Raw genomic sequence first — 18,654 nt, 5'->3', positions numbered from 1 at the left:
GTGGAATGTAGTAAAGCAGTGCTTGGAGAAATGTTTACAGGCTTCATTTGAAGGCTGCAATCAGGTTAAAATCAATGATCCAAGTGTCCCCCTTAAGCATCTTAAAACCAAAGTCAGTAGAAGGAAGGAAATACTAGATAAAAGAGTAGACATCAGTGTTACAGAAAATAATGGAGAGGATCAATGCATCCAAAACGTGATGCTTTGAGAAAGTTAACAAGCCTCTAGTTTGATCAAGTAAGAGAAAACAACCTATATCAGGGATGAAAAAAAAGGATCTATCACTACAGATCCTGCAGACATAGTCCAACTTGTCCTGCCGAGCCTGCCATCTTCATCTGGATCACACTGCTCCCACTTGCCCTGCTTGCATGGCAATATGAATATTTTGGTTTTCTGCCTTGGCTGGATCTGCTTGTCCAGAGGCAGAGGGGCTAATAAGGAAATGTCGTGAACCACTAGATGCCAGCATTCCACAACATGGACGACATGGATGCGTTCTTCAAGACATGGGTGTTATCTACACGGAAATTAGAAGAAATGGAAATTTTAAATAGCCTTATATCTATCCAAGAAATTGAATTAGAAATTAAAAACATTACCCAGAAGAAAACTCAAGGCCCAGATGGCTTCACTGGTGAATTTTATCAATCATTTAAGAAAGAAATATCATTCTCACACAAACACCCAGAAGACAGAGGAGGAGGGAACACTTTGCAACTCAACTTGTAATGTCAATATGACCTTGATAGCAAAACCAGACCAAGACATTACAAGAGAAGGAGAGACAGATCAATTTCCCTCACGAACACAGAAAAGACAACAAAATAACAGTAAGTTGAATCCAGTGATATATTAGAAGGATAGTGCGTCATGACCAGAAAACTGGCAGAATGCCGACAGTCTATTTGCTGGAGGGCATATGATGTTGGGAGGGTTTTCTTGGGGTAGGAAAGAAATGGCATTTTAAATACGATAGGAGGAGCCGGGGGGGGTGGGCGGCGGGGAGCCACTCGCGTGCCCACTGGCCTTGTCCTCCGAGTCTGGGGGTGGGGCCATCTGCCCTCGGTCCTGGAAGTTCCTGTGCACCCTTCCTCGGTGGGTGCTGCCCATTCCCGCTGCCCTTGTCTGACGTGAGAGCCTGTGGGTCCAGACACTGGTCTGTCTTTGGATGTATAAGGGACATTTGGGATTTAGAGATCTTTTTCCCCAAAGCCGGGCTCAAAGCTGTCTTTCCTCAAAGCGACATTATGCTAACTGGGCAGGCTTGGAGAAGCCAAGGCTTTGTTCTGCTTAGAGCCACCTCTGCCCACCACCTGCACCCCAGGTGACCCTCCTGCGGAGCAGGGAAGCCCCAAGCATCGGGCCTGAAGGGGATGGAGAACACACTGCTTCCATTTTTGGATTATGTCCCTTCTCATGAGGCTCAGGAGATGACCCATCTTTCACCTTGCAGCTGCCAAAAAGCACAACCAAGACCTCTATAGCCAGAAAACAGCACTGAGTTTATTTACCTTCCTGAGTCGTCAGTTGGAGGTGGGGGCAGTTGGGGTGGGGTGCATGGTGGTCACACTGAGCGAGGACTGAAATCCGCACTCTGGTAGGACTCCAGGAGCCACAGGTCTGTGTGTGATTGGTCCTGACGGCCCACGTGCCCTGGCCGGGGGTCTTCAGTTGGGTCCACTCATGGTCAGGGTCTCAGACACTCAGGGATTGTGGTCTGTGTCGGGATGCTGACGTGCTGCTGGGACCCTTTTCACGAGGGGAACAAGGTCAGCAGGTGGCCTCCAATGCCAGTCCCTTCTGAGCCCTCCCCCAGCTCGCCTCCCTCTGCCCTCACGGCCCCTCCTTCCTCAAGTGTGCATCCCAGGGGGTGCCCTCATAAATGTCTGCACCCCAGACACCTGCCCAGGTTCTGGGGGACCTGACCTGCCTGCTTCTGAGTTGGGAAGCCTCCCTTGCTGTGGGAGGGTCGATGGCACATGGTGGAGGCAGCTCCACAGGTCACCCAGAGCAAAGGTGGAGACCCCCTAGGTCTGCAGACCACACAGCACGGCCGACACCCTCCTCAGCCCAGTGTTCTGGCTGTTCCCAGAATGCGCCAGAACATTCCTGTCTCAGGCCTTGTCATGTGCTGTGCCCTCTGCTGGGGAGCCCTCCCCATGAGTGTCTCAGCACCATCTAGAATTTGTCCAGTCCCCTCTCCTCACATCCCTCCCTGTCTTCTCCTTGGCACCCCCACTTGGCATGAGGTGTTTGCTGCACCTTCTGTGGGCGCTGGCCTCTGCTGCCTCTGCGTCTGCCGGTGGGCGCGGCCCAGACACCTGCACGGGGAGGTTGGGGGCCACCGGGCCGGGGCACCGCCGCTTTAAGGGCGACATCACAAGGCTGCGGAAGGCCGGGCGGCCGTGGAACTCCGGGGTCTCAGGCTGTCCCTGGAGCAGCCGTGGGCTCTGGATTTCCACCCCCATGGGGCCGCGGGCCCACACGTGAGCACCGAGGACGTGACCATGGCTGAGGGGAGCGAGCTGATGAACAGGCTGATGAGCGAGAACGCAGACCTGAAGAAGCAGGTGCGCCTCATGAAGGAGAACCAGATGCTGAGGCGCCTGCTCAGCGAGAGCTGCCAGGAGAGCTGCAGCCGCGGCGGACACGACCTCCTCTTCCCCAAGGCGCCCACCTACCCCGAGGACTGCTCCCCTGGGAGTGCAGGTAAGGCTGCCGGCTGGGGCAGCAGGGCCCAGCTGGCTGGTTGAGGGGGGGGTCCTGGGCACCCTGCTGTTCCCTCAGGTCTGAGTAAATCAAGCCTGAGGTGCCCATTCTGCCTGTTGTCCTCAGGGAAGGCCCCTCTCTCCTGGCCTCGAAATCTGTACCTGGGAAATGGGTAGGATGGGTCAGTCAGCGGCAGCCACAGCGGTGCTGCCACAGTGGTTAAAACAGGACGCACAGAAGCTCCCGATCTCCAGGTACCCCGAGGTCAGCACCGCGGGGCCGGGCCATCCGGGCAGCTTGCTCTGCTGCATGCATCTCTCTTCTCCGGGGACCATCTGGCTGGCTAGGCGATGCTTGTCTCCTGGTGGGAGCAGGGGTGCCAGCCACACTAGCTTTGAGTCTCTGCTGTATCTCATCTGCTCACATGCCATCAACCAAAGCAAGTCAACTGGCCATCCATGGGTGGGAGGCCCTGCCGGGGCCCCTGGCCGGGTGGGCAGAAGTCCCTGGGAGGAAGCAAGCGTGGAGCCATAATCCAGCTCACCACACAGGATCCACTCCAATGCCCTATGACTTTTTACAGGAAAAATGGGGTCAGACCACTTTCTGCAAAGTAGTTGGTTCTGTTTTAAACATTTTCATGAAAACGTTCCCTTTTCATAAACAGAAAGTACCATTTAGGGCAAGGTTGATGGGCATGACCTTGGTCTCTGAGTGGTTTAGATGTGGACAGTGGATGGACCCCTGCTCCAGTGCTGCTGAGGAGCCCTGTGACCAAGTGAGCTCAGTGTCCCCGGGAAATGGCTGCTACCCACCCTGCCTGGCTGGGGCAGGGCAGAGGATGCACCCCAGCCTGTGTGGTGGCAGTGCTGGAGCGGAAGCCCTCACCGGTGCCTTGCTGACCTGCTGTCTCCATGGATGAGCCACTCGACCAGGCTGTAAAATGTTTTTCCACTGTTGAGGCTGTCTCCAAAGCTGCTGCGGGTTCCCCAGCAGGATGCCCAGGATGCTCCAGGGACTGGCTGCTGGGACCTGTATTGTTTGTGGTCACTTCCTGGAGTCCACCTGAACACCTGCCACCACCTCTGAGCAAGCACAGCCAGTGGAGAAGGCATATATGAAAGGTGGCTGTCACCCACCAGTGCGCTGCACGGAGCTCGTGGGTGCAAACCCTGTGAGCAAGTGAGTGCACCCTTAGGGTGCAAGAGTGCTTCATGTCATCTTGACACCTTCAGCCTCAAGGTGACCTTGAAGAGGGAGCTTGGACAAGCAGGAGGTCCTTGTGGAGGGATGGCAGGAAGAGGAGAGCCACACATCAGGAAGGGCAGTTGGAGAAACCTGAGTCCCCAGGGCCGGGGCAGCTGGAGGGCCCGTGTCCTGAGCTCCCACCAGTGGCCAAGGCACACACTCGTCACTGGACACTTGCTGAGGAGGCACTGGCCTCAAAGTGCTGTGTCTCTGGGGGTGACATCTTGCAAAGGGTCGGTGCCACCTTCTCAGGCCACTAGGGATGCTGTTGTGCTGTGGCTACAAGAGGCACTTGTCCTCAAGTCTCATGTGACAACAGGACCGTGACAACTGCCAAGAGTCTCGTGCCTTGTGTTGCTTTGTCGTCTTTCATCCCAAGAATTGAGTCAGGCCAGGGCCTGCCCCCAGGGCTCAGAGCCAACTGTGTGGTCAGCAGTGGACAGGAGGTCTGGGGCTATCCCTCAACTCCCTGCTGTGCCTGGTCGGAAAGGTGCACTCTGCCTCATGCTGTGCTATTCCTAAAGGGCCCCTATCAGGGTCTGAGTCAGGGCTGAGCCTCCTGGATCATGGCCGAATCCCCTGCCTGGGGGCAAGCCCAGATCTTGCCGGACACCAGTCTTCGGAGGAGCCCCAGACCAAGGCCACCAAGCCTTCCACTGAGAGGCCTCAGAGCCACAGTTGCAGGGCATGGGCCAAGGTCAGCGAGGGCCCCAGCCATACTCAGGGCCATCCCCTTTCCCCGGGGCTCTGGGAAGCTGTGTTCAGGCCTGGCCCCGACTCTCAGCCTTCTGCAGAGGGTGCAGCCTTGGCCTTGGGACTGGAGTTTGGAGAACTGTCAGGAGTTCTTGCACAAGCCATAGACGTTTGTGAACAGAGGGAACCACCACACAGCAATGGCTCACGTTTCCCACTGTCCCTTAGTGTCTGCATTCAAAACAGGATGTGCTTTAAAAACCTGTTTTTCTTATTCAACAATATGCACTTGTGGTAAACTTATAAATATCCCACGAGGAGATAGCATTTAAGGCTGAGCTGTGCTCCTGGCCCCACCCCCAAAGGCAGCCACGGTCAACATTTTCTTGGGTTTCTCCCTGAAAATTTCTTTTTGGAGAGGAAGATTAGCCCTGAGCTAACATCTGCTGCCAATCCTCCTGTTTTTGCTGAGGAACACTGGCCCTGAGCTAGCATCCATGCCCATCCTCCTTTACTTTATACATGGGATGCTGCCACGGCATGGCTTGACAAGTGGTGTGTAGGTCCGCACCCGGGATCCGAACCAGCGAACCACAGGCCGCTGAAGTGGAGTGTGTGAACTTAACCACTGTGCCACCGGGCTGGCCCCATTCTCCCTGAAATTTTTGATGGCTATTCACTTGTATATATGGGGATCTGTTTGGTTTATCGAAACATCTGTGGCCCATCACAGAGCCAGGCCTGTCAGTTCTCAGGGCTCCTTGTTCTGGGTGGAGGGCAAGACGGTTGTAGACAGTGTTTGAGTCTTCTCTACAGAAGGCTCGCTGCCTCTTTCCCTTTAACATCACGGTACGGTTACTTCTGCGTTGTTATAAGTGTGTTTTTCAATGGCTGTGTAATACTGCAAAAATCAGATGAACCACAATTTAACGAACTCTTCCCCTCGTGTTTGAAATTACAGTTCTTTCTTACCAGGAGGTGAATAACACAGCAAAAAGAACTCATGTTTAGAGTTATTGCCTTAGGATGTGTTTCCTAAAAGTAGAATCGCTGACTCAGAAAGCAGGTGTAATTTTTTTCACCTTATTTCTTTTTGCTACATTTTTAATGGATTTTTGTCCATTTATTTTTCCGTATACCCCGGGGATGATTACATCCATTGCAGTTATATTAAGTTATTTTTGCTCTCAGTTTCTTCAAGTCTCTTTAGCTATTTCTCACATACAAATCTTTCACATTTATTAGTAAGTTTATTCCTGGAGCACTTTCCGCTATTTGTTCCAATTATGGATGAGATTTCTTTTTCCATTGTATTTTAGAGTCGTCAGTGTTGATGTTTGGGAAGCTGTTGATTTGTAAACATCCGTCCTATATCCTATGTCCGGCCACTTCCTAAGTTGTTTGTGTTGTCCATGCATCCTGTCTACGATTGCACTGCTCACAAACTAGTGCATTACGTGAGATGGACAGCACGGGTACTTACTACTCTTGTCTTTATTCCTCAGAACTCTCAGACCCCTGGCTTTGGCAGCCTGCCCCCTAGTCCTCCTGATAGGCAGTAGGCAGTTACAGCCCTTCCTGCCCGGGGGGGACATGCAGTCTGGGTGCTGGGGAAGAGTCCTTCTGGTCCTTACTTTTAAGGAACAAAAAATTGAGAAATGGCTCATTTTGTTCAATTTTGGTGACCTCATTTCAGCATGGGAGGAGGTGCCCTCAGCTGCTTCTGTGGCTGGTCTGTGGGGTCTTGTTGCCGCTCCGCTGGGAGACCCCGAGGCTCCTGGCTGTGGCTTGGCTGAGTCTCTGGACTCTGCTCCTGCTGAGTCTGGGCTGTGGCTACACTGCAGGAATCGGCTGTCAGAATTGTGACAATTCATAACCTTAATCAAGCATCTTTTCATGTTTCCAGGCTTCCAACCTCACTTACATCACGTGGGGATTAGGAATTGTTTGGGAACCTGAAAGAACTCACTCGCCCAGCCTGCAGCCCTTTGGAGCATAATTGCTTTAGAATTTCTGGACTTTTCTTCTTTGCTTATTGGTCTGTTTAGATATCCTGGTTCTTATTGAGCCATTTAAAAACAATTTCCTGGAAGAGTTCTACTTTGGTTGAAATTTTCAGTTAATATACAGTTGTATTTAATAGTCTTTTATAATTTAACCATTCTCTTCCTAGTCATTCTTATCACGCTTTTCTCATTTTCAACTTTATTCCTTTATGTTTTCTGTTTCTTTAATGTAGCTTTCCATAGTTTTCTATCTATTGACTTTCCAGAGAGCTGTTTCCCTTTTCTTTCTGCTGTCATTTTCGTTGTTTTCTAACTTTTGCTTTCCTTAAGAGTTTCTCTTCAGATCTTGACTTGAATATTTAATTTCTGGTGATTTTAAAAAAGTAATTAAAGGATTTAAGTTACTAATTTCACTCTAAATACAGTTTTAAATGTACTGATATATTAATGTACAGTTTTCTGATTTTCATTATTTCTTAATAATCATTTTTTTCCTATTTTTATTTCTTCCTTGATTTGGTCAATACCTAGGAGAATGCTTTTAACTCTGAGGAGATGGACTTTTCTGTTGACTCTTGTTCATTTATAGTTTTATTATAATGTGGCCTGAAAATATACCTACTTTTTGGACTTGATAGAGGATTTTTAAAAACTTAAAACATTTTTTTTAATGTTGTCATAACCTTATTGCAGGGTTGAGAGTAACAGAGGGGGTCACAATTCACTAAACAGAAGCTGAAAGTGAAGCCCATACCCTCCTGACCACAAAACCCCTTCAAAACGGGCTACAGGTGGGCGCTGGCCCTGTGGCTGAGTGATTAAAGTTCCATGTGCTCTGCTTTGGTAGCCCAGGATGGCGGGTTCAGACCTACACCACTCATCAGCCATGCTGTGGTGGCATCCTACATACAAAATAGAGGAAGATGGGCACAGATGTTAGCTCAGGGCAAATTTTCCTCACCAAAAAAAAAAAGGGGCTGCAGGTGTCACTCTTCCCCAGCTCCCTGACATCGGTTGTCGGTCCTGCCCCTCTACTGGGACAGCCACCTCCTCTGACTGTTTGTGTCCTGAGCACAGGGCTCCAGACCCCTCTGGGTCCAGCCGGAGGAGGAGCCCTGGCCTGGGGATTCATGCTTGGTAAATTCTGAAAGTTTCTGGGCCGTGTGGTTGGCTGGGGCCAGAGGTTATGAGGCCCTGAGCGGGGCTGCCAACTGACCATGCTGGTCCTGTGGGCAGATGGGGCAGGACACATGCTGATGACTCTCCTTGTGAACACTTTTTTCCGGGAGAGCATCGCTGGAGGGAGAGGAGTTGGCTCCTGGCACATTTTAGGATATAATTTTTCAACGTGGCTCTTAAAAAACACTATTTCTCAAATATTTATTTGCCTTATTGCTAGGAAAGCAAATTCATGACATGAGGGTAGAAAAGGATTTCATAAATCACAAAAGAATTGATGAGTTCAATTTAACTACATTAAAATTTAAAAAATTCTGCATGACAAGAGTGACCATAAAAATGGTTTAAATATAAGCAACACATTTTATCAACTAGGAATTCGTATGCAGTATACAAAAGGAACTGCTACAAATAATTTTAAAAGACTACCCAACCGAAAAAATGAGCACAGAAAAGGCATAGATAATTCACAGAATGGAAACCTGAGAGGCCAATGAACACAGGAAAGGACGTTCACGGTCCCAGGGCTTAGGGAAAAGGCATGTGTTGTCGTCAGCCTGGGCTGTGAATACCGAGGACAGATGAGAGTGCGGTGTTGGAGGCCGCTGGTGGGCATGGAACTGCCACTGCTGTTATAGAAAGCTAGGAAAGTTGAACACACACACACCTGAGCCCAGATATAGACACCAGAAGGCAGTGCTGTGAACAAGGAGGCATCAAAGGATGCTGATGACAGCTTTGCTTTTACAGGGAAATCTGGAAACAGCCCCATCTGCATCAATAGGGTAATGGATGAAAAAATTGCTGTGTGTGTGTGCGTGGCATATGTGCCAAGAAATGAGTAAATGAACCATATAGCTACCAAATGAATTAACATGGATAAATCTCAAAAAAGGTAGTGCTGCAGCAAAAAAGGTATGTTGCAGAATAAAACATGGACAGGATTATCTCATTTATTTAAAATTTAAAAAGCGTATAAAAGTCACTATGTTATATTGAGCATGGATGCACAGGTGGGTAGGAAGTGTAGGGGGGCATGTGTGCTCACTGTGCCCATAAACCCAAGGCTGGTGGCTTCCTTGAGCTGGGGCCGGTGCACACGGCCGCTTCACATACCTGTCACCTTCTCCAGGGGAAGGGGAGGGCTCTGAAGCATGGGGGATGTGGGCAGGTGTCAGAGCCTAGGCTGGGCCTGCGAGCGTTCTCGAAGTAATCTCTATGCTTCTCAGGGATGTTTTAGGATCATCAGCCTGACTTCTTGTCCCTATCCTCCCTGTCCCAGTTCCAGACTTTGGAAGGTTTGCCAGTGTCCCTGAAGCGCCCTCCCAGCTGCAGACGTCCTCCCTTGAGGACCTGCTGTGCTCGCACGCCCCCCTTTCCAGCGAGGATGACACCTCCCCCGGCTGTGCAGCCTCCGCCCAGGCGCCCTTCAAGGCTTTCCTCAGCCCCCTGGAGCTGCGTGCGCCCCGTGGCGCTGATAGGAAGCTGTCCCCACTCCTGAGTCCCTTGCAGGATCCGCTGGTGGACAAGACCCTGCTGGAGCCCAGGGAGATGGTCCGGCCCAAGAAGGTGTGCTTCTCAGAGAGCAGCCTGCCCTCCGGGGACAGGACCAGGAGGAGCTACTACCTGAACGGTAACCACCAGGAGGGGCACCGGTGCAGCACTTGGCAGGGGTTAGGGGTGACGGGACGGGGAGGATGGCCGCCCTTGGGGGGAGGGGTTGGGTGGCCCTGCTGGGCACAACTTCTCCATCCAGCCACACAGAGGGAGGAAAGTGTGGCTGGGAGGCCAGGGTCCAGGGCTGTGTCTGTTCAAATCTTTTGCCCATTAAAAAAATTGACTTGCCTATCTTTCTAAGGTCAAGTTGTAAAAGTTCTTTATATATTCTGGATGCAAGTCCTTTTTTAGTTATATGTTTTGCAAATATGGTCTCCAAGTCTTTGGCTTTTCCATTTTCATAACAGTATTTTTTGAAGAGCAAACTATTTAATAAAGTCCAGTTTATTGATTTTTTTCTTTTATATAGTTCATGCTTTTTGTGTCCTATTTAAGAAATCTTTGCCAAACTCAAGGTCACAAAGATTCTCTCCAATGTGTTCTTCTAGAAGTTTTATAGTTTTAGGTTTTACAAATAGGTTTCTGATCAATTTCGAGTCAATTTTTGTACAGGGTATAAGGTTTGCATTAGATATCCACTTGGTCCAGTGCCAGTGTTTGAAAAGATGATCCTTTTCCTGTTGAATTGCTGTGACACTTTTGTCAAAAAGCAATCATCCATATAAGTATGAATGTACTTCTGGATTCTCCATGCTGGCCTGTCTGTGTCTGTGCTGATTCCCATAAACTTTGTCTTGATTCTAGTAGCATTATAATAAGGCTGTAAATCAGGTAAGTGTAAGTTCTTCAACTTTGTTTTCCCTTTTCAAAGTTGTTCTGGCTATTCTGGGCCCTTTGCATTTTCAGATGAATTTTGGAATCAACTTGTCCATTTCTACAAAAAAAGCTTGTTGGGATTTTGATAGGGGTTGTCCTGGATCTACAGATAAAGTAGATCAATTTTCAGAGAAACGACACCTTAACAATATTGAAGAATCTGGGGTTGTTCCAGTGGCGCAGCGGTTAAGTGCGCACATTCCGCTTCAGTGGCCCGGGGTTTGCCAGTTTGGATCCCGGGTGCGGACATGGCACCGCGTGGCAAGCCATGCTGTGGTAGGCGTCCCACATATAAAATAGAGGAAGATGGGCATGGATGTTGGCTCAGGGCCAGTCTTCCTCAGCAAAAAGAGGAGGATTGGCAGCAGATGTTAGCTCAGGGCTAACCTTCCTCAAAAAAAAAAAAACAACAAAAAACCAATATTGAAGCTTCAGATTTGTGAACACATAAATATCTCTCCATTTATTTAGTCTTTAAAAATACCCCTAGCAATGTTTTATAGTTTTCTATCTATGGGTCTTGCTCATTTTTATTGAATTTACCCCTTAGTATTTTATATTTTTGATGCTATAATGAATAGTATTGTTTTCATCAAATACATTTCTGATTGTTTCTAGTATATAATAACACAACAGATTTTTGTATATTGACCCCTGTGATGGTCAGTTTTGTTTCTCAACTTGACTGGACCATGAAGTGCCTAGATATTTGGTCAAACATTATTCTGGGTATCTCTTTGAGGCTGCTTTTGAATGAGTTTAATATTTAAATTAATAGACTGAGTAAAGCAGATTGCCCTCCCTTAATGTGGGTGGGCCTCATCCAATCAGTTGAAGGCCTGAATAGGGCAAAAGGGCTGACCATCTCCCAAGGAAGAGAGAATTCCTCCTGCCTGACTGCCTTTGGACTCCAACGGAAACATCAGCTCCTCTTGGGTCTCAGCCCTGCCAGCCTTCAGACTGGAACCACACTATTGGTTTTCTTGGTTCTCATACCTTCAAACTCAGGCTGGAACTACATCATCAGGTCCCCTGGGTCTCCAGCTCAGTGATCCACCTCGCAGATCTTGGGACTTGCCTGGCTCCATAATCACATGAGCCAGTTCCCTATAATAAACAACCCCCCCACACGCCCTGTTGGTTCCATTTCTGTTTCTCTGGAGAACCCTGACAAATTGCATCCTGCAGTCTTACTCAACCCACTTATTTGTTCTAGTAGCTTCTGTGTAGATTCCTTAGGATAGATGATCATGCCATTTGTGAATACAGACAACTTTACTTTTTCATTTCTAATCTGCGTGCCTTTTGCTTCCTTTTCTTGTCTTATTGCATTGACTAGAACCTATAGAACAATGTTGAATAGGAGTGGTGACAGAGGGCATTCTTGTCTTTCCCTGATTTAGGGGGAAACATTCAATCTGTCACTATTAAGTATGATGTTAGCTAAGGTTTTTGTCGATACCCTTTGGCAGGTTGAGGAAGTTCCCTTTAATTCTTAGTTTGCTTAAAGTTCTCATGAATGGGTGTTGGATTTTGTTGAATGCTTTTTCTGCATCTATCAAGATGAGCTTTTAGTTTTCATTTCTAGTCTGTTAATATGGTAAATTACACTGGTTGATTTTGAATTGTAAACCAACCTTTATTCCTGAGATAAACTCTACTTAGTCATGATGTATTATTTTTTTTGTATTGTTGGATTTAATCTGCTAAATGTTTGTTAAGAATTTTTGCTGTCTGTGAGGGATATCAGTCTATGGTTTTCTTGTAATGTCTTTTTCTGGTTTTGGTATCAGGTTGATGTTGGCTTCAATGAATGAGGTGAAAATTATTCCATCCTCTTTAATTATCTAGCAGAGTTTGTGTAGAACTGGTATTATTTCTTAGGTGTTTGGTAAAGTGCAGCACTGAAATGCCCTGAGCCTTGAATTTTCTTCGTAGGAATGTTTCCCCTGACAAGTTCGGTTTCCTTAGTTGACATAAGGCTGTTCAGATGATCTGTTTCTTCTTGAGTGAGCTTTGGGAGTTTGCTCACAAAAGTGAGCTTCTGCGTCTTTTAAGAATTGGTCCATTTCATCTAAGTTGTCAAATTTATTGGCATAAAGTTGTATCTAATATTCTGTTATTATCCTCTTGATGTCTGTAGGATCTGCCATCTCTAATTTCTGCTGGTGGTAATTTTTATCTTCTTTTTTTCCTGAATGAGTCTGGTTAGAGGTTTATCAATTTTATTGACTTTTTTATTTGAAGAATAGGTTTTTGGCTGGATTTTGGAAGGCCCACTTTGGACTAGAAATGATTTCTAGAATATTTCAGGTGTAGCTTGTTTCTTCCACCTAATTTATGCTTTGGGGGCATGGGAAGAGAAACTGATTCCTGATGAGAAAAACATCTTACTACCGAAGGGGGGGGTTGCGCCCTGCTCCACCATGCCCCTTATCTGCCCTAACTTGCTTCTGTGCAGTGTATTAATTCCTGGATACTTTCTGCAGCCTTGCAAAGTGATTAGGGAAGGCGTACACTGGAAACTGCAAAACACCATAGAGGGGCCAGCCCCATGGCCGAGTGCTTGGGTTCGTGTGCTCCGTTTCCGTGGCCCAGGGTTTTGCCGGTTTGGATCCTGGGTGCAGACATGGCACTGCTCATCAAGCCATGCTGAGGTGGCATCCCACATGGCACAACCAGAGGCACTCACATCTAGAGTATACAACTATGTACTGGGGACTTTGGGGAGAAGAAGAAGAAGGAAAAAAAAGAAGATGGGCAACAGATGTTAGCTCTGGTGCGAAACTTTAAAAACAAACAAACAAAAACCACTGTAGAAAGAAGTTAAAGAAGACCTAAAGAAATGGGAAAATATCTTGTGTTCATGGATTAGAAGACTAGTGTCCTTAAGATGGCAAAACTCCCCAAATTGATCTATAAATTTCAATACAATCCCTATCAAAATCCCAGCTGGCTTCTTTGCAGAAATTGACAAGCCGATCCTAAAATTCAGATAGAAATGCTATAAACCCAGAATAGGCAAAACAGTCTTGAAAAAGGAAAACAAAATTGGAGGACTCGCACTTCCCACTTTCAAAACTTAGTATAAAGCTACAGAAATCAACTGTGTGGTAGTCATAAGGATAGACATACAGATTGATGAAATAGAACTGAGTCCAGAAATATACCTGTGCGTTTATGGATTTGATGTTTGACAAAAGTACCAAGACAATTCGATGGAGAGAGAATGGTCTTTTCAACAAATGGTGCTGAGACAAGCGGCCACCCCCATGCAAAGAATGAAGCTGGACTGCACACCACGGATGAAAATTAACTCAAATGGATCAAAGACTTAAGAGACCTAAAAGAGCTAAAACCATAAGCTCTTAGAAGAAAACATAGAGATAAATCCTATGACCTTGGATTTGGCAATAGATTCTTGGATGTGACACCAAAAGCATGAGCAACAACAACAACCAAACAGATACATTGGACTTTATCAAAAGTAAAAACTTTGGTGTTTCAAAGGAACACATTTCAAGAAAGTGAAAAGTCAACCCACAGAATGGGAGAAAATATCTGTAAATCATGTATTTGATAAAGGACTACTATGCAGAATATATAAAGAACTCTTACAACTCAACAGTAAAAAGACAAACAATCCAATTAAAAATGGGCAAAGAACTTGAACGGACATTTCCCCAAAGGAAATATACAAATGGCCGATGAGCACGTGAAAAGATGCTCAATATCATCAGTCATCAGCAAAATGCAAATGAAAACTGCAGTGACACACACTTCACACCCACAAGGATGGCTGGAATCAAAAAGATGGACAATAACATGCTGGCAAGGATGTGGAGAAATTGGAACACACACACACTGCCACTGTGGAAACAGTTTGGCCATTCCTCAAAAAGTTAAACATAGAGTTACCATGTGACCCAACAATTCCGTTCCTAAGTGTGCATCCAAAAGAACTGAAAGCATTTGTCCAAAGTTTTTATGTGAATGTTCATAGCAGCGTTATTCATAATAGCCAAAAAGTGGGAGCAACCCAAATGCCTGTCAACAGTGACTGGATAAGCAGAATGTGATCCCTCCGGGCAGTGGAATAGTATTCAGCCATAAATAGGAGTAAAGTTCTGATATGTGCTTCCATACGGATGGACCTCAGAAACATTATGCTGAGTGAAAGCTGGACACAAAAGTCCACAACTGTATGATTCCACTTACATGGAATGTTCAGAATAGATAAACCCATGCGGATAGACAGTAGATTAGCGGTTGCAGGGGCCGGCCCAGGGAGGGGATTTATGAGTGCCTGCTAATGGGTACAGGTTTTTTGGGTTTTTTTGGTGATGAAAATGTTTTGTAATTAGATTGTGGAGATGGTTGTACAATTCTGTGAATATAGTAAAAACTGCTGAATTCATACTTTAAAAGAGTGAATTTTATAGTATGTGATTTATGTCTCAACAAAAAAATTTAGGAGTGATTGGGGAAGCAGTGTCCCCTAAGGCTGAGTTCCTTTATCTGTAAGTGGGGTCTGAGCCCCCCTCAGAGGGTCATTGTGAGGACGAATCAAGTCATGGAAGGACTGGAAAATGCTCCTGGAGGGAGGAGACAGTCGTGGCTAGGTTGGTCGCTGGCTCGTCTTGCGGGTACCTCTGTGGGATCCCACTAGGAACCCCCCTCCTGGTTTAACCCTGAGGTCCAAAGGCTCGTTGGAAGCTGTCACCTGTCCTGCTGCTCCAGCTGCCTGAGCAGCCGCCACATCACTTTCTCGACACCCTCTGTGGTACCGTTTCCGCAGGGCCACCCAGCACTTCTCCTGGCCCTCAGAACCTGGCCCTCTGCCCCAGCTCATCTCCTGCTTCCCCACTCTGTGACCTGCGACCCCAGGACCCCACAACCCTGTGGCCCTCAGGAGGTTCTGGGTCTTGTGGCTTGAGCGATGCCCCCTGCCTGGGGCATCCGCCACCTGTGGCCCCTCTGTTACCTTACCGCCACCTGCAGAGCCCTCCACCCTGTGACCTGGACCGTCTCGAATGCGCTGAGTGCCTGCATGTGCTTGGCCAGTAAGTGGAAGGACAGGCACCCCTGGGCCTATTCCGATGTCCACCCAGCAGCCTGTCTAGAAAGGAGGAGGCCCATCACCTGGACTTCATAAGCCCACGCTGACTGGCCATTACGTGCTGGGAGTGGCCGTCACGTTCCTGTGGTAGGTGACCAAGTGGTTACCTGGACACGGTCACAGGATGGGGCCGAAGGAGGGTGAACAACTGCCCGAGGTCACAGGTAGTTTGTCCCGGAGCCCGGCCATAGAGATGGCCGCTCAGGAAGTTCTTCTGGGCTGGTCTCAGAGCAGCTGGGTGACCCCCAAGGCTACAGAGCACAGCCAGTGAGGGTGTGGAGTCAGAGCCCACCTCTCTGCATGGTGTGGGGTGTCCTGAGTGTCTGTGGGTGGCAGGACCTGGGGGCTGGCTCTCCATGCAGAGCACCCAGCCTGTTCACGCACTGCCTGCCCGCTGGGCGGACTGAGCAGGGTCGCACCTGGCTGACACCTTGGGGATTGGATCATGGTCAGGTCTGGAAGGGTTCCAGGGGCTTTTGCAAAGCCTTGAGACGGGGCATCTGCATGGATGCAAGAGCAGGCAATGGGAGTGCCGGCCGTGTGGAGCAGGTGGTCAGTGGGTCGGCGTCCTGGCTGTGAGCACCTGGCTGACCCAGGCCAGCCTTCCCTTGCTGTGCTGTCTCAATTCCCAAGGCCTCTGACAGTCACGGTTGGCAGCGCGGTTCTCTGAGCACACGGCTTTGGGGGATATTGACAATTGTTTGCCGAATGACTAGGATGGCAGCAGAGGCTGCACGGGGAGGTTTGGAAGCAGGTTTTGGAGGGGACAGTGGTTGATGTGCCGGCTAATGTTGGGGAAACAGTTACACAGAATCTGCTGCCAGTCCAGCAATCCTGCCCACAAACATGGGGAGGAAAGTTTTCTTATCGAGTAACGTCGTGAGAGCAGCACGGATGTGCAGAGGTTGCCGAGATGACAGAATCCCTCCTTCTGCGTAGGTGGCCGGGCTGGCCCCATGCATGCGTCACACACATGTTCCCAGGTTGACCCTGCCCTTGGGTGGGGGACCCACCCGGCCCACCCGAGTCTACCTGGTGGGGGTGGGGCCTCTGTGATAAGCAGGGGTTACACCTCGACCTCGTGCCTGGGCAGACTCCTCGCTGACAGGGGGACAAGGACAGCAATCCTATGCTGTAAAATAGGCTTTTACAATGTTTACGTCCATCTCAAAGGGACAGAGAAGGGACTTCGGACCACAGGTTCCTCAGAGAACACTGAGAAAAGGGAGGAGAGAAAGGTCTGCCCTTTGGGAACAGAAAATGCAGTTTTCTTTTAACTTTGTGTTTACCCCACAGTGGGGTGCGGGAGGCGGGCACCCCCAACCTCCATCTTGAACAGGCCCTTTGGGAAGCCCCGCAGGGGCCCCAGAGCCTTTGCCCCAAACCCACAGCGGCTGTGCTCAGGTCGGTCCTTTCCCTACCGTGGATCCTGGAGCTCGGGCAGGAGGGGGCGGGCGGCCCTCGACCTCGGCGTCCATCCGGCCCATCTCCACGCCCCGCTCCCCGCAGAGATCCAGAGCTTTGCCAGTGCAGAGAAGGACGGGCGCATCGTCGGGGAGATCGCCTTCCAGCTGGACCGGCGCATCCTGGCCTTCGTCTTCCCGGGGGTGACCCGGCTCTACGGCTTCACCGTGTCCAACATCCCTGAGAAGATCAAGCAGGTGCGTCTCCTTGCCTGGGGTCCCCTCCTTGCCCCAGGTCCCCTCACTGCCCCAGGGGAGGGTCCCCTAGCTGCCCTCTCACCTGTGGTGCCCACACAGCTGTTGGCTCGGGCACGGCTGTGGGGTCTCTGAGGCACACGGGCCATGGGGTGTGATGAGCACCTCTGCCGGTGCCGTCTGCCTTGTGGCCTGGGACGGTCTCGGGAGGGCTGCCAAGACACAGAGCACTTGATACTCAGTCCTGCCTGGCAAGTTGCCTCCTCTGCACCGGGGGTGGAGCTCCAGCTCTTGTCGCTGGCACTGTCACTGGAGGGGATCTGGGAGACTTGGTTCTGCCGGGATGGGGTGCTTGGCTCTGGGCCTCAGTTTCCCCATCTACGTGGCTTTATTCATGCAAATCTGGTCACTGTCCCTGCCCTGGCCTTGAGTCTCGCCTCAGCCTCCCGTGGTGGGGCGATGTGGCCTGGCCCCACCCGCCCCTACGCTGTGCCCCCAGACGTCCATCAAGTCCCTGGACGGCTCCGTGGATGAGAAGAAGCTGCGTGAGCTGACGCACCGCTACCTGACGCTAACGGCGCGCCTGGAGAAGCTGGGCTACAACCGCGAGGTGCACCCCGTGTTCAGCGAGTTCCTCATCAACACCTACGGCATCCTGAAGCAGCGACCGGACCTGCGTGCCAACCCGCTGCACAGCAGCCCGGCCGCCCTGCGCAAGCTGGTCATCGACATCGTGCCCCCCAAGTTCCTGGGCGACTCGCTGCTGCTGCTCAACTGCCTGTGTGAACTCTCCAAGGAGGACAGCCGGCCGCTCTTCGCCTGGTGAGCCCGCACCCGCACGCCCTCCCTGCAATAAACGTGTTTGTTCCAAACCCGGGGGCCGCCGTGCCTCCTGCGCGTCCCCTCTGGCCGGGGGCAAGGGCTGTGTCCTGAGGGAGCGCCCAGGGCCGCAGGCAGGCGCCCGGCGCTGGAATAGGCACCGGGCACAGACCGGGCCAGGCACCCCAGGGTGCCCACAGCCTCCTGCGCCCACACCTGTGCGGCTCTGTCACAGTTCATTAAAATCATCTGTTACTTGTTTGCCTCTACCTTTGGCTCTTTGAGGACATGGAGAGCGCCTTGGTCACTGCTGGGCCGCAGGAGGCGCCCACCGGCATTTGTGAAATGAAACCTGGACAGAGCCGGGAGGGGCTGCGGCTCAGGCGAGGCCCCCAGACCCCCCAACCTCGAGGACCTTCCTCTGCACCATCCTCAGAGGTCTCAGTTCCTCCCCTTGAAAGGCCAGCAGGTCCTGTCCCAACTTGGGTTACCCCAAGCACAGAGCCTGAGGCAAGGATTCGGGCATAGGCAGGACAGCTATAGAATCTGCAGGGCCACGTGCAAAATGAAAATGCAGGCCCCTTGTTCAAAAGTTAGGAATTTCAAGATGGTGACAGCTGAGTGTTACACTGAGTGGGCCCATGCACCTGCATGGGTTCCCCCGGGGAGTCAATTTATCTGGGAGGTGATTCAGTGCACCTGCCCCCCTGCCCTGCTGGAGCCTTCCAGGCCATGTCTCTCCTGAAGTCTAGAGGACGGGTGGCCTCCTGGGCCCCACGGTCAGGAC

At 50.0% G+C, this 18,654-nt stretch overlaps 1 protein-coding gene and 1 long non-coding RNA gene across 2 annotated transcripts; one reads left to right on the top strand and one right to left on the bottom strand.

The window, feature by feature from the left end:
- Positions 1-1,486: 1,486 nt before the first annotated feature.
- Positions 1,487-2,377, bottom strand: LOC139079972 (uncharacterized). Its single transcript, XR_011534062.1, has 2 exons — positions 2,266-2,377; positions 1,487-1,752 (listed from the first exon to the last, which is right to left on the bottom strand). It is a non-coding gene; the product is annotated as an uncharacterized lncRNA (long non-coding RNA).
- Positions 2,124-18,137, top strand: SPATC1L (spermatogenesis and centriole associated 1 like). Its single transcript, XM_008531398.2, has 4 exons — positions 2,124-2,712; positions 9,121-9,471; positions 16,900-17,051; positions 17,548-18,137. Exons 1-4 carry the CDS (start codon positions 2,511-2,513, stop codon positions 17,872-17,874), a joined length of 1,032 nt encoding a protein of 343 aa, XP_008529620.2. The 5' UTR covers positions 2,124-2,510; the 3' UTR covers positions 17,875-18,137.
- The last annotated feature ends 517 nt before the right edge of the window (positions 18,138-18,654 follow it).

Source organism: Equus przewalskii, chromosome 27 (assembly GCF_037783145.1).
Source record: "Equus przewalskii isolate Varuska chromosome 27, EquPr2, whole genome shotgun sequence".
Taxonomy (NCBI): domain Eukaryota; kingdom Metazoa; phylum Chordata; class Mammalia; order Perissodactyla; family Equidae; genus Equus; species Equus przewalskii.
The sequence above is the reverse complement of the archived record's forward strand: the minus strand, read 5'-3'. Positions and strand labels throughout refer to the sequence as shown.